This window comes from Plecotus auritus, assembly GCF_963455305.1.
Source record: "Plecotus auritus genome assembly, chromosome: 6".
Classification (NCBI taxonomy): domain Eukaryota; kingdom Metazoa; phylum Chordata; class Mammalia; order Chiroptera; family Vespertilionidae; genus Plecotus; species Plecotus auritus.
This window is the reverse complement of record NC_137773.1, coordinates 91,059,708-91,074,743: the sequence shown is the minus strand read 5'-3', so window position 1 is coordinate 91,074,743 and position 15,036 is coordinate 91,059,708. Positions and strand designations below refer to the sequence as shown.

The window sequence follows — 15,036 nt, the reverse complement described above, 5'->3', positions numbered from 1 at the left end:
AAACCTGTGATGCACTTGTACCAGTAGCTAGTTCAACTAAAAAAACACACACACAAATACCTATTCCTTTCAGAAAAAAAGGTTAATTATTATTTGCATGGAAATTATTAGTCTTGCAAATAATTAATCAGACTTGAACACTTCGAAGTTGACCTGCAAAGGCAAGCCCTGAAATTTTACTTGAAAACACCCAAAAGTGGAAAACAGGCCTCAGGGACTTACTATACACTCAGGGGAAGAAAGACTGAAAGAAGAATTCTGTGAAAATGGAACGTAATCTCAGAATGTTTTTTTCTGGAATTCACTTCCTTTCTTGCTCTTTGGAGATATTTTATGCTGTCTTTCAAACTCTAATGATTCAAAATAGTTCACCCCTGTTGAAAACGTAAACTTTAATGAGTGAATAAATCAAGGCGGCTCAGGGAGGGGCGGTGCTGACAGGACACAGCACCCCGAAAACCTTTCAAAAGGAGCCTCCACCCAAAGGACTTCCGGGAGGATGTCTTGTCTGTGCCCAGGAAAGATCCCGGGGAAAGAGGGACAGGGATTTCATACAGCACCTTCCAGGTGACTGTTCTAGGCTTTCTCTCCTATAAAATACCCACAACAAATATAAATCTCTAAACACGAGTCATGCCCCGGCTGGTTTGGCTCAGTGGATAGAGCGTCGGCCTGCGGACTGAAGGGTCGCGGGTTCGATTCCCGTTTGCGAGCTCCATCCCCGGTAGGGGACATGCATGAGGCAGCCAATCAATGTTTCTCTCTCATCTTTGATGTTTCTATCTCTCTCTCCCTCTTCCTTCCTCTCTGAAATCAATAAGAATATATATATATTTTTTTTTAAAAAAAACGAGTCATTTAATTCTGTGGGAAAAGGATAAAATATTAAAATATTGGGTCTGTTTGAAATGTATCCCTGAGGACAGAGTTAGTCATCGTGATTTTGTGACTCCAAGGGGGGAAGTGGGCTTGGGAAAGCGAGGAGGATCCGAATATTTAGGGACGTACTGACATTCACAGGAAAGGCTAGCCTGGGGCAGAGTTTCCTGAATGTGACTACCCGCCCCCCAAACAACAACAACAACAAACAAACACACAAACATTTGGGAAACAAAGGAGAAAACAGTCACCCTTGAGGAGGAAGGAGGGACTGGGTACCCACAGACCACAGCTCCTCCCACCCTGGAACCCCGCAGACTGAGTCCCCATCGTCCCCTGATGACCCTCCCCTTGGACCCCGCACCATCTGGGGAGACGCGGGGCTGCGGGCGCAGAGCTGCCCAGCCAGGCTCGAGGCTCCGGGGCCGAAGAATCCGCGCGCAGTGACAGGGCCCAGCCACGACGCTGCGTGCGGGAGGGGACCGAGGTCCGCAGAGCCGGGAAGCGATGGCGGGGAGGCCCTCACGCCACCGCGGGTCCGACCAGCCAGCCCCTCGCCCTCCTCCCCGTACACGGCCCCGCACACTCACCATTTCTAGATTTCCTGGGTCTCCCTGAGTCCTTCCGCAACCGGGGCCGATCACAGCTGGACAGGGGCTCTGGCAGGGCCTCCCGGGACCTTTAAGGGCAGGCGACAGCAGACCCCAAGTGCGCCCGGAGCAGAGGGACCCGCACGCCTGCTGTCACAGGCCCCGCCACCTCCCCGGCGGCGCTCCCTGCTCCCCCCGACCCCCGGCCTAGGCAGTGCTCCAGGCCACGCCCCACAGGCCTGACCGACCAGCGCGCCGAGGACGCTTTTCTCCCGCAGAACAAGCCCCAGCAGGTGGGCGGGAACCTGACCCCTCCTGGCGCGTTTGACTTGAAAGACAGAAGTTTTTCCTGGCCTGGGCCTGCCGCGCCGTTTCCCCAGCTCTCTGTGACCCGCCAAGGCGTCGGTGAGCACAAAGCATTCCTGGTTCACTTCCAGATGCAGCGGGTAAGTAGGGACGAGAGGGTGGCCCAGGCCAGAACGGATGGAAACGGAGGAAAAGAGGGATAGGGAGATACATAGTGGAGTCATTTTAATCAAGCTGTTACATTACTAATATTATGAAGGTTGAGGCAAGCATGAAGAAATGATCCTTTTTCTTGTCTTAACTTGCCTGGGAACGTAAACTTCTGAAGTTTCCAGTCCTGTGCAATAGCCTGACATTTATTTACTGGCAGATAACCCTACGATTATCTTCTAAAGAGCTCAGGAGGCCACCAGACCTCCTGGCGCCCATCCTCCAGGCCACCTAGCATCCCTTCTCCAGACCCCCGGACATCTGCCTGATAAGCCTCCTGGACCAATCCGAGGGCTAAGAATGCAGCACAGATATTTCTCCAACATGTGACTTTACTCTGAGAACTCTTAATTTTTACATCTTCTTTGGAACGAACACTTTGGGGATTTTGCCTAGCTGTGTTTCCACGTTGCAAACTAAAAGACACTTGAAGAAATCTTTACCATTTATTTTCAGCCAAAGCCTCCTTATTCATTAACACTTGGTTGACAGAACAAGAGGGTCTTACATCCTAGGGTTTGGTGTAAGGCTATGAGGTCACTCATGGAACTGTGAGCTTTGTTTAGACACATGGACACTTAATATGACCTCACCATCGGTAATGAAGTGTCTGGCTCCATTTCAATCTTTGATCCTTGACAGCACTGAGCCTTCAACCCATCCCATTCCCATCTCCTCTCATTTGGTCCTTTTAGTAAGAATCCCAGAGCACTTGGCTCTGGTAGGAACTTGCACAAGCCCTAGCCTGGGTGCAAGGGCTCTTCTTTAATCACAGGGTGTGAGATGTGGCCATTATATTCTCAGGTGTACATCTTACACTGGAAGGAAATTTAATTTAGATCAGTTTTGAGATGCATCTGAAAATCCTGCCCCCCCCCCAGCTTTATTGAGCTATAATTCACTAATAAAAATGTGAAGATTACATGATGGTTACATATACATATACTGAATTGTGCATGAGATTGCTAAGAGAGTGGATCTTAAGCATTCTCACCACACACACACACACACACACACACACACACACACTAACAAAGTTGATAGATGTGTTAATTAATCTGGAAACTCTTTTTTTTAAAAAATATATTTTATTGATATTTTACAGAGAGGAAGGGAGAGGGATAGAGAGTTAGAAACATCGATGAGAGAGAAACATCGATCAGCTGCCTCCTGCACACCTCCCACTGGGGATGTGCCCGCAACCAAGGTACATGCCCTTGACTGGAATCGAACCCGGGACCCTTCAGTCCGCAGGCTGACGCTCTATCCACTGAGCCAAACCGGTTTTGGCAATCTGGAAACTCTTATATGCCTAAGAGCCAGGATTGCAAAACTCTTTTGCACTATGTGTTGGTATTGAAATTTAGATGCCTAATTTTCATGAAAATTTTTGGAATATTGCCAGTCTTATGCTACTTGCCCTACTAAAACATGATCACTTTATTAATTGGTGGTTTTGGAATGTATCCCAAGAATCCTTTCTTTGTAGAATACATTGCAACAACAACAATAATTATTGGACTTTTCTTTTTGCATATATTCTGATCAATCTCTTTCTACCCCTCAAACAAGGAATATAACAGGTATTAGTATAGGAGACCAAACACTTGCTACAATAGTTATTATTTCCTTTTTCTTTTTAGTTTCTCCTGGGAGGATAACTGCCTAGTTCACATATCCCAACCCCTTGTAAGTGGAGGAATTTTGACAAACTGTTGGATTTGTCAGAAGAAGCCTTTCTCTGTTCAGGAACTTAAAACTCCTTTACAACATGTAACTACCAATTTCTCAACCATTTCTCCCCTAACTCTGAGTCCCAATGGTAATGTTACACCTACACACTGGGTGAGACTTTCCTGGACTCCTTCCAGAACTTCTCACCTAACCGATCAGAGAAGTAAGCCTACAGAGATGTAAGGGTCACATTTATAACACGGAACAGTGAGCCTCCCACACAGCCCAGGTTTCAATAGTTGTTCCTTTGCAACTTTTGCTACTTACACCAATGCGGTTTAACTCCACCTACCTTCTTAAGTGCTCACATTTTTCAGAGTCTTGATTCAATCAGTCTTGTTATCCTACCTCCATTATCTGTGCCCCATTAGGGTTAATTTTTAATTGCAGTTGGCAGAAAAATCTATGGGGGACACATTGCTGAAATCATTACCGACTTGGAAGGTGTTGTGTAGTCAGATCATTGGTTATGCCCATTTCATTACACATTTAATCAGAGACTCAGTATTGGACATCACTCTTACATTTACATCACAGATTACAACTAGAGTTGCCTGATAGTGTTTCTGACAATGAAGGAATGAGATTTTTTGAGAATTTTATTCCATGGTGGATTTCATTGTAAGTAAACATATGGCCAGAAATGTGTCTAGAACCTTAGGGGAAATTGCTGAATGTAGTGCCAAAGCATCAGCTGTTCAAGAAAAATCTTTACATTCTCTTGCTGAGGTTGTTTTAGACAACAGACTTTCTCCTGATGATAAATTAGCGATGGTGTTTGTGCCATCGCTAATACCATCTGCTGTACTTGGATAAATTCTTCAGAACTCACTGAAACACACCTCCACAAACTCAGAGAAAGAGAACCAGCAAACAGTTTATCACAGGGGCCTCGAATAGATTCCACTTGGGGAGAACTGCGGGCTACGCCTTTATGTTTCAGAACCACAGTATTTCTACTTAACTGTATGGGGGACATGATTTAAACCCACAGGCAAACCTGGGAGCCCTCTTGCTTCACTCCAAGTTATGTGCATGAGATGAGGGCAGCTGAAACCCTAGAGGCTGTTTTCCAAGTAAGACAGGGCAGCAAGAAAGGCCTGTTGGGGCCTGAGTCCTTCCCGGTCCTTCAGTTCTTCCTAAGAAGGACCCCACAATTGTGGAAAGAGGAGTTGAACACATAAAAATCAAGGCTCAGCAGAGTTTAACATTTTTCTGGAACAGCAAAGCATTTTTGTCTGTCTTCTATTATTTTGAATACACACTTAGATAAGGAGGTTAGGTTTCCACTCCAAGTTCCTGATTTGCTTTTCCCTGGGCACCAACTAAAATAACCACTTGAGCCAAAACCGGTTTGGCTCAGTGGATAGAGCATCAGCCTGCGGACTGAAGGGTCCCGGGTTCGATTCTGGTCAAGGGCATGTACCTTGGTTGCGGGCACGTCCCCAGTGGGGGGTGTGCAGGAGGCAGCTGATCGATGTTTCTCTCTCATCGATGTTTCTAACTCTTTATTCCTCTCCCTTCCTCTCTGTAAAAAATCAATAAAATATATTAAAAAAAAATAAACTCACACATATATGGTCAATTAATTTAAAAATAAATAAATAAATAAATAAAATAACCACTTGAGCCCTAGCTGGTGTGGCACAGTGGCTAAAGCATCAGCCTGCGGACTGAAGGGTCCTGGGTTTGATTCCGGTCAGGGGCACATGTCCATGTTGCAGGCTTGATCCTCAGTGCGGGGGTGGGGGAGGGCGGGAGGCAGCTGATCAATGATTCTCTCTCATCATTGATGTTTCTATCTCTCCTCCCTTCCTCTGAAATCAATAAAAATATATATTTAAAAAATCACTGGAGCCCTAGCTGGTTTGGCTCAGTGGATAGAAAGTTGGCCTGCAGACCAAAGGGTCCCGGGTTTGATTCTGGTCGAGGGCATGTACCTTGGTTGCAGGCTCCCCCCGGCCACCCCCTGCCAGGGCCTTAATCAGGGCACGTGCAGGAGGCAACCAATAGATGTGTTCCTCTCACATCGATGTTTCCCTCTCTCTTCCACTCTCTCTAAAAGATCAATGGAAAAATATCCTTGGGAGAGGATTAAAACAAACAAATAAACAAACAAACAAAATAACCACTTAGAGTAAATAGTCAAAAAGTTTGTGACCCTAACCACCTTGTTATAGGTGAATGCTATCCTGCTCTCTGTCTTCCGCTGGCTTGTGACCTTGGATGAAGGACTGACCTTTGCCCAGCTCATTGTACTCACCCACCCTCCCATTTCTGGGATCTGTAAGTAAGAAATCTTTTTTTTAATCCTCACTCGAGGATATTTTTCCATCGATTTTTAGAGAAAGTAGAAGAGAGAGAGAAATATCCATGTGAGAGAAACACATCAATTGGTTGCCTTTTACAAGCACCCCGACCAGGACCAGGACCTGGACCGGGAAGGAGCCTGCAACCCAGGGCATGTGCCCTTGACCGGAATCAAACCCAGGACCCTTTGGTCTGCATGCAGACACTCTCCACTAAGCCAAACCGGCTAGGGCTATAATTAAGAGATCTTGTGTCTCTGCTTGCTTTGTGTGAGTGTACTGATATTCACCTTCAATCAAAATGGTCTGAGTTCTTACTTCCCCAAAGTTGGAACTAAAATGATGAGGGAGCTGCCTCTTGTCCCCCTGTGGATGACTTGTGCCCCCTCATTCAGGAGGCCATAATCTGCATAATCTTTTATTTAATACACAAGCTATAGCTTGTGCCCCCAACACAATTGGTAACAAGAATGGGATTATGGGTGTAGTTTGAACTCCCATAACACACATTGGAGCCACCACTGGCTCGCTCAGTTCCTCTCCCTGACTGTTCCTCTCCCTCTGGGAAGGAACGCTGCTTGCTCTGTACTGTGGCTGCGAGTGTTGCTGTAAATTCCCACCTTAAATTGTGGGTGCTGTCAGACATCAGACTCCCCTCCAGAGACTGCCCAGCAGGCTCCAGGCTGAGGTGGGTGTTTCTAATTAGTCTCTAAATGAGACCCCACTGGGTGACAAGTCTGGAGGCGATGGGCTATAATCATAGGCCAAAGTTCCCTCGGTGAGCCAAGGTGAACTCACCGAAAGGGCTGGGAGCCAAGGAGGGCTCCCCTAGAAGAGTGTGGAAGGGGAGGGCAGTTGTGGGACACACTGTGTCCATGGTGGGGACCAGGGTGTTAAGCTTGGAGACCCAGCCCTGACTTGTGACAGAGGCAACTCTACCAGGGACACCGTGTCCCCCACGGTGGGCAAGCGCTGGGGCAAGTGCTTCCTAAGCTGCTGCATTCCTTGCTGCTGTCACAAATCATCCCCCAACCCCACGGGGTGTCAGGGGTCCCACGCTGGTGTGGTGCAGCAAAATGAATCTGGATTAAAGCACTTCTCCCCCCAGCACGATTCCAGCTCCGCCCAAGTTCCCAGAGGTGGTTGAAAAACTAGACAAGCTGGACGTGTATTCGACCCCTGCTCAAATGGCTTGGGCTTTACTGGGTGGTGACATACCAATGTGCCAATTGCTGGTGCATCCTTGTCAGGGACTTTCCCCAAACATCTATGAATGTCCCACTGGTGGAAGTGAACCCCAACTCCTGGGGGGCTGATTGGGACACCTAGACCAGGGGGTGGCAGCATTTGAGTCCTGGGAGAGGCAATCGCCATCCCAGGTGTTCCCTGATACTATGCATCCTACCAAAATGTCCAACAATGACCAGCAAGCATGAGAGATGGACTCACGTAAGTATACCACGAGAGGAAAACAAGGTTTTCTAGATAATTCTGTCCAAAGCGGGGAGAAAAGCTTTGATTGTTTCCTATGGGTTTTTGGAACTGGCTCCCAGCTGTTGGTCACAGCAGCTAAGATGCGCCAGCTAGGCAAATTGGCCAAAGACCCCAAAATTCGTAATTAAAAAACTGCTAAGGTATGGAGAGCCCATTTTATTAGAGTCTCAGAGGAGCCTGGGACTTGTCACGCAGCAAGGACACTCATGAATGTTGTAGCCACCAAGGCAGGAGATGGAGACAAAATAAAAGGGGGGGGGGAGTGGGCTCTCTAAGAAAAAGACACTGCCTCGCTCAAGCCTCCAGAGCCCACAGGGAGGACAAGCTCTGCCTCTCTTGACTTGGGTTTTTCTGGCTTGGCACCAGGCACATCCATCTGTCATAGTTATTAAGCAAAGGCTTCCTGCAAGTAGACAGCCCTGGACAAAGCACGCCTCCACTTACATGAAAGTGGACGGTTCAATGGGTAAATCATTTTATTTTTTAAAAAATATTTTTATTGATTTCAGAGAGGAAGGGAGAGGGAGAGAGATAGAAACATCAATGATGAGAGAGAATCATTGATTGGCTGCCTCCTGCATGCCCCACACTGGGGATCAAGCCTGAAACCCAGGCATGTGGGCTTGACTGGAATTGAACTGCGGAGTGATTGTGGCCGGTGCCATCATGGGTGTGAGTGGGACCGTCGCTGGCAGTGGTGGGAGAGGCAGCTGCTGGCCCCAATCACCCCTCAGGAGCAGGGGGAGGTGGAGAAGCCCTGAGGGGCAAGCCGCTGTTCACACCAGCTGATGGTGCTGAGCGATCAGGGCTGGGGCCGGGCACTGGCAGTGGGTGTGAGTGGGGCCAGCATTGGCAGCAGCTGCAAGCCCCAGGAGGGACTGCAGTATGCGGGAGCAACAAATTTTCAGTATCCACTAGTGCAGTGGTTCTCAACCTTTCTAATGCCAAGACCCTTTAATACAGTTCCTCATGTTGTGGTGACCCCCAAACACAAAATTATTTTCGTTGCTACTTCATAACTGTAATTTTGCTACTGTTATGAATCGTAATGTAAATATCTGTGTTTTCCGATGGTCTTAGGCGACCCTGCTAGCTGTTCTCAACCTGTAGTTGAGAACTAAGTGTTCAGCAGCAAAATGAACACTTTGTCACTAAGTGTGTACAGCAGCAAAATGTAAATGCCAAATACTGTTACATTTAAAATTTAAAGGTAAGTGCCAAAACCGGTTTGGCTCAGTGGATAGAGCGTCGGCCTGCGGACTGAAAGGCCCCAGGTTCGATTCCGGTCAAGGGCACGTAACTTGGTTGCGGGCACATCCCCAGTAGGGGGTGTGCAAGAGGCAGCTGATCGATGTTTCTCTCTCATCGATGTTTCTAACTCTCTATCCCTCTTCCTTCCTCTCTGTAAAAAATCAATAAAATATATATTTAAAAAAAAAATTTAAAGGTAAGTGAAAATCCTCTCAAATGACTTTAAACACCTGTAGTTGAGAACCGCCTTGGTCTGGTGACCCTGCTCACCTGCCCCACCATCCCGTTGAGACCAATGCCTGCCATGTTCCCCGTGCGCCCCCTGGTGGTCAGCACACATCATGGCGACCATTTGGTTGTTCTGCCATTCAGTCTATTTGTATATTAGGGTTTTATATATATAGATATCAATATAATTATTTTAAGTGTACTTTTGAGTTTTCACAAACGGGGAATAATACTACTATCAAGAGATGGAAAATATGTGCTGGGTGGCTGCTTGGCCCACCATTCACTCTCACCTGGCAGCGGCCTCTTGGGTGTCACCATTCAGTGTAGTTGCTGTGGGACCCATGGAGTGGCAGCAGTGGGTTGGAGGGATGTCTGCCGTTGGTGTATCTGAGATGGCCTCAGGAGTTTGTCATTGAATGTCCCCACTGGCCTTGCTAGTGATAGCCTGGACCCTGAGTTGGTGGTGACATCCTAGATAATCCAGCCAGGCTGGCTTTCCTTTGTGGCTCATCCCGTACTCCTGCTGTTGGGGCTGGCCACTCTGCCTGCCTGTCTGCCAGTTCCTCCAATAGCACTGTCTAGCACCTAGAACAAAAAGCAATAGGGCCAGTATTGCTTTGTTTGACCCTGCATTGTTTTGCATGGGCCTTTCCAAGCACCAAGGTTTTGTTTCCCAGTTGAGTTTAAGAAATAAACCTGCAGAATATCTGGAGCCTGAAAAGAAAAAAAGATGGAAAATATTTTATCATGCCAAAAGACCACTTCCATTGGTGCCCATTAAAATGAAACCTTTCCAATACATGTTACCACTACAAAAACAAACAAAAGCAAAACAGAAAAGATTAAATTCCTGTGCTCTTTACAAAACTTGTAGCTATTACCTTTGTTTCTCACTATTTCACATGTGTTAGAAATCCTATATAATAAAAGGGTAATATGCAAATTGGCCCTAATGGCAGACCGACTGGGAACGTGACACGCACTGACCATCAGGGGGCAGACGCTCAGTGCAGGAGCTGCCCCCTGGTGGTCAGTGCACTCCCACAGGGGGAGCGCTGCTCAGCCACAAGTTGGGCTGACGGAGCCTCTCCTGCCTCCTTAGCAGCCTCTCCTGCCTCCTTAGCAGCCTCTCCCACCTCCTTAGCAGCTGGACATTCCCCAAGGGCTCCTGGGCTGCCAGAGGGATATCTGATTGCCAGCTTAGGCCCACTCCCTGCGGGCCTAAGCCGGAAGGTGGACATCCCCCAAGGGGTCCCAAACTGCGAGAGGGTGCAGGCTGGGCTGAGGGACCCCCACGAGTGCACGAATTTTCGTGCACCAGGCCTCTAGTAAGCATCTAAAAAAAAAAAGCCGTGAATAGCAAAATGGGCTATCATGCCTGTTAGTGATGGTCAAAAAGACTTCCAGCCACCCTTGTGATAAAAAGGCATTGAAATTTTAGCACATATTTTTTACTAAATTACTAATTTTATACTAAATTATTGAAAATAATTCCCTCTTTTTACTGCTCACTTTATTCATTGGATGATTGCTCTAAACACCCACAGCTCTTTGTGCTGTTCCCACTGGGGAATCGCAGCAGACTTGCAGAGGTATCATCCTACTCAAAGAATAAACTCAGGATGGACTAGACCAGTGGTCAGCAAACCACAGCTCACGAGCCACATATGGCTCTTTGGCCCCTTGAGTGTTCTAACGCCACTTCTTCAAAATAGACTCGCCCAGGCCGAAAACTGACTTCTGCGCATGGACCACAAAGTTCCAATCGCACTGTATGTGTGTGCCCGCACATGGTATTTTGTGGAAGAGCCACACTCAAGGGGCCAAAGAGCTGCATGTGGCTCACGAGCCACGGTTTGCTGACCACTGGACTAGAACAATGCAGATGAACTTGTTTCCCTAAAGAGAGGGACTCCATGGTATAATGGGGTATACATTGTCACTAAGTGTGTACAGCAGCAAAATGTAAATGCCAAATACTGTTACATTTAAAATTTAAAGGTAAGTGAAAATCCTCTCAAATGACTTTAAACACAAAAAGGCATAACATACCTGTGGCCCAAATCATTAGTAAGTTTCAGGTCCCAGATAGCAATGTAAGTACATATTCTATACATAAAATGTTTAACAATTTCAAAAATGGAGATAAATGATGTCTAGATCTTTGTATTAATGGGGAATCTTTTCTGTTAATCACAGGAATGCAGGACTTTCTATATTGCTCAGCTTTATTTCCATACCCAAGCAGCTCCTAAAACAGTGAGATGTATTACATAGAAATTCAACTGATCAATAATGGCTTCATCATCTACTGAGGCTCCTACCTTCACAGCAGATATATACACACCCCAGCCTCAGTATTATTTCATTGTTTTTATTACATTCAATCATAGCTTTTTTTCATCTTATAAACCAAAGCGTTACCAATTGTTATCCATCTTTTCCCAAAAAATATAAGCATCAGGACTGCAAAAACTTGCTTTATGCCTCTATGTCCAAATTCTACAGGGTCTTGATTATTTCTGCTAAGTTGGGTACAATGACTCTCACATGCATGGCAATGAGGGATGTTTAAAGATTAGCGTCAAGAGTACAGTCTCTCCTTCTGGGAGAATCAGCATGGCAGAAGAGCCTGAGGGAGCCCTGGGGGTGAAGCTGCCAGAAACAAACCTCTCTGAAACTCACAAAATTCTTATAAGTACCGTGCGCTAACCAATTGCGCTACTGGAGCTCCATGAAACTCACAAAATTCTTGATATCTGTGTGGCAAAAGCTATTGAATGCCCTCCACCTCAGACCACAGCCAGGCGCCTTGATCAGCTGGTTGGGGAGTTTCTGAAAGTGACATGCATCAATCCTATGTTCATCTGTGATCACCCGCAGATAATGAGCCCTTTGACAAAATGGCACGGCTCTTAAGAGGTTCTGACTGAGAGCTTAGAGCTTCTTGTCACAAAGGAAGGAAAGAAATATGCAATGCCTACACTGAGCTGAATGACTCGAGGAGACACTGGCAGCTTTTCAAAGAATAGGCCAAGGCTGGTGATAATGAGGCCATGTTCAAAGATGAAAACTTCTGCACTGCCCTGGAATACGGGGTAGACACAGCTGGATGGGGCATGGGCACCAACCAAGTTACCATGTTTCTCACAGACTCCAATAACATCAAGGAAGTACTCCTGTTTCCTGCCATGAAACCTTAAGTCAAGAAGGAAAATGTAGCAACTGCTGATACATTGGAAAGCACAATAGTGGGTCACATAACTCAGACATCTTTGCACTCCGGCAAAAGATCAAGGACCGCAAGGGAATTCTTTTTATTTATTTATTTTTTATATTTTATTGATTTTTTACAGAGAGGAAGGGAGAAGGATAGAGAGTTAGAAACATTGATGAGAGAGAAACATCAATCAGCTGCCTCCTGCACACCTCCTACTGGGGATGTGCCCACAACCAAGGTACATGCCCTTGACCAGAATCGAACCTGGGACCTTTCAGTCCGCAGGCCGACGCTCTATCCATTGAGCCAAGCCTGTTAGGGCCACAAGGGAATTCTTTATGTTGTTATCCATTTCACTGTGCAGTTCAGTCACCAGAAGAGAGAAAAGGAATTAAGAATTCCTCTTTTACTCGTTACCAAAGGAACCGTTTGTCTCTTAAAAATAAGAAAATCAGCCTGGCCAGCGTTGCTCAGTGGTTGAGCATCGACCCATGAAACAAGAAGTTGCTGGTTCGGTTCCCGGTCAGGGCACATACCTGGGTTGCTGACTCGATCCCCAGTAGGGGGCCTGCAGGAGGCAGCCAATTGATGTCTCTCTCATCGATGTTTCTATTTCTCTATCCCTCTCCCTTCCTCTCTAAAATCAATGAAAACATTTTTTTTTTTTTTTTTTACAAATCAAAAATGAAGTATAGTCTCTAAACAAGAAAGGCTTAATTGAACAAGGTATCCTTTCCCCTTTGCTAGGATTGTGTTCACCCACAATTAACTCAAACTTAGAGACCTCAGTTGAGTCAGAAAGGTAGTATTAAATATATTATACAGTATACCAAAAAGTAAATTTATATATTTTAACTGAGGTACTTTATGGTATATGGTGTCTAATTCACTGTAGAAAATACATCTATATTTAATAACTAGGAAAGGCAAACCCTGGTGTAGAGAGATCTGGCCTTGCTCTCCTTGTAAAGCCAGTCTTATCCTGCTGAAGAGAGAAATGCCACACGCCTTTATCAAAGTGACCATGACACACCAAGGCATTTGTAAGGGGATTTTGTATCCATAGCTCTAAAAATGAAGATATAGTTCCAAATCATAACAATGACCAATAGTCCCCTCTTCTTACTAATATCACTGACTGGGGCTTCTCACAAATTACCTTTAGCTCCACTACATTGTTTTTGCCTTCTAGAAAATGACTATGATTACTGATGATCGAATAAAGTTTACCTCCTCACGGCATTCTATACAGAAAAAGGTCTTGCTTCCTTAATAGCAATGAAATCATCTAACACGAGTCAAAATCCTGTTGAAAGTCCTTTTAAACATGCTGATATTGTACCTCACAGTCCCTGCTGGTTTGTCTTCATTCTTATTAGAATCCATTACTCCTCTCTTTTTGACTAGAGGTGTGATAACCTTCTGCAGGTCATTGGCAGAAGAGAACTGAGAAAAACATGATTTACAGTTCTGGCATTAAGAATGAAAAAGAAATCCGTTTTTTTGATGATTTTTTTAAACTTATTTTTCTGAAATGTGCTTTACGATGTTCTGTGTCCTTAAACACGATTTTTTGTTGTTGTTAATCCTCACCTGAGGATATTTTTTCCATTGATTTTTAGGGAGAGTAAAAGAGAGAGGGAAAGACAGAAACATCAATGTGAGAGAAACACATTGATTGGTTGCCTCCTGCACAAGCCCGGACCAGGGCCTGGGCCAGGAAGGTTCCTGCAACCAAGGCCCATGCCTTTAATAGGAACTGAACCTAAGACCCTTTGGTCCGCAGGCCGACGTTCAATCCACTGAGCCAAACCGGCTAGGGCAGTGGTCGGCAAACTCAGTCAACAGAGCCAAATATCAACAGTACAACGATTGAAATTTCTTTTGAGAGCCAAATTTTTTAAACTTAAACTTCTTCTAACGCCACTTCTTCAAAATAGACTCGCCCAGGCCATGGTATTTTGTGGAAGAGCCACACTCAAGGGGCCAAAGAGCCGCATGTGGCTCACGAGCCGCAGTTTGCCAACCACGGGGCTAGGGCATAAATCAGTTTTATGATAAGACTGTATCTATGAAAGATTAAAATATAAAATCTGTTTGAGGCCCTAGCTTGTTCGGCTCAGTGGATAGAGCATCGGCCTGCAGACTGAAGGTCCCGCGTTCAATTCTGGTCTAGGGTACATGCCTGGGTTGTGGGCTCGATCACCAATAGGGGACGTGCAGGAGGCAGCTGATCAATGATTCTCTCTCATCATGGATGTTTCTCTCTCTCCCTCTCCCTTCTTCTCTAAAATCAATAAAAATATATTTAAAAATAAGTAAAATAAAATTTGTTTGAGAAAGAAACCTGAACTTGTATGTACATGATAATATTGACTAACAATAATATGTAATCATTAAATGTAAAAAATCGCAGTGTATCTGAAAACACATATTATAATGAGACATTTTAATACATTCTTTTCAGGAAATGGAAAACAAAATATCTATTAGCATTTTATATCTTAAAAACAGTTACTACAATATTTCTATGAAACAACTACATAAGCGTTAGTTTGAAAAAAGTAAGCACATAATTTTAATCACATATAGTCAAGCATAATTAAAAATTAACTGAGGCTCTGGCTGATGTCTCGGTTGGTTGGAGTGTCATCCCATACACCAAAAGGTGCAGGTTCAATCACCAGTTGGAGAGTATACAGGAGGCAACAGATCAATGTTTCTTTCTCACATCAATATTTCTCTTTCTCTCCCTTCCTCTCTAAAATCAATAAAAACATATCTTTGAGTGAGGATTAAAATTATATATGTA

The 15,036-nt window shown here is 45.3% G+C and overlaps 1 protein-coding gene across 1 annotated transcript in view; it reads right to left on the bottom strand.

Annotated features, from left to right (window-relative positions):
- LOC308250966 (uncharacterized protein) overlaps positions 1–1,887 on the bottom strand; it is a 32,398-nt gene extending 30,511 nt beyond the window's left edge. The window contains exon 1 of the mRNA XM_080673949.1: positions 1,470–1,887. Coding sequence (XP_080530075.1) covers positions 1,470–1,472 — 3 coding nt within the window. The 5' untranslated portion in view covers positions 1,473–1,887. The remainder of the gene's footprint in view (positions 1–1,469) is intronic.
- Between the last annotated feature and the right edge of the window lie 13,149 nt (positions 1,888–15,036).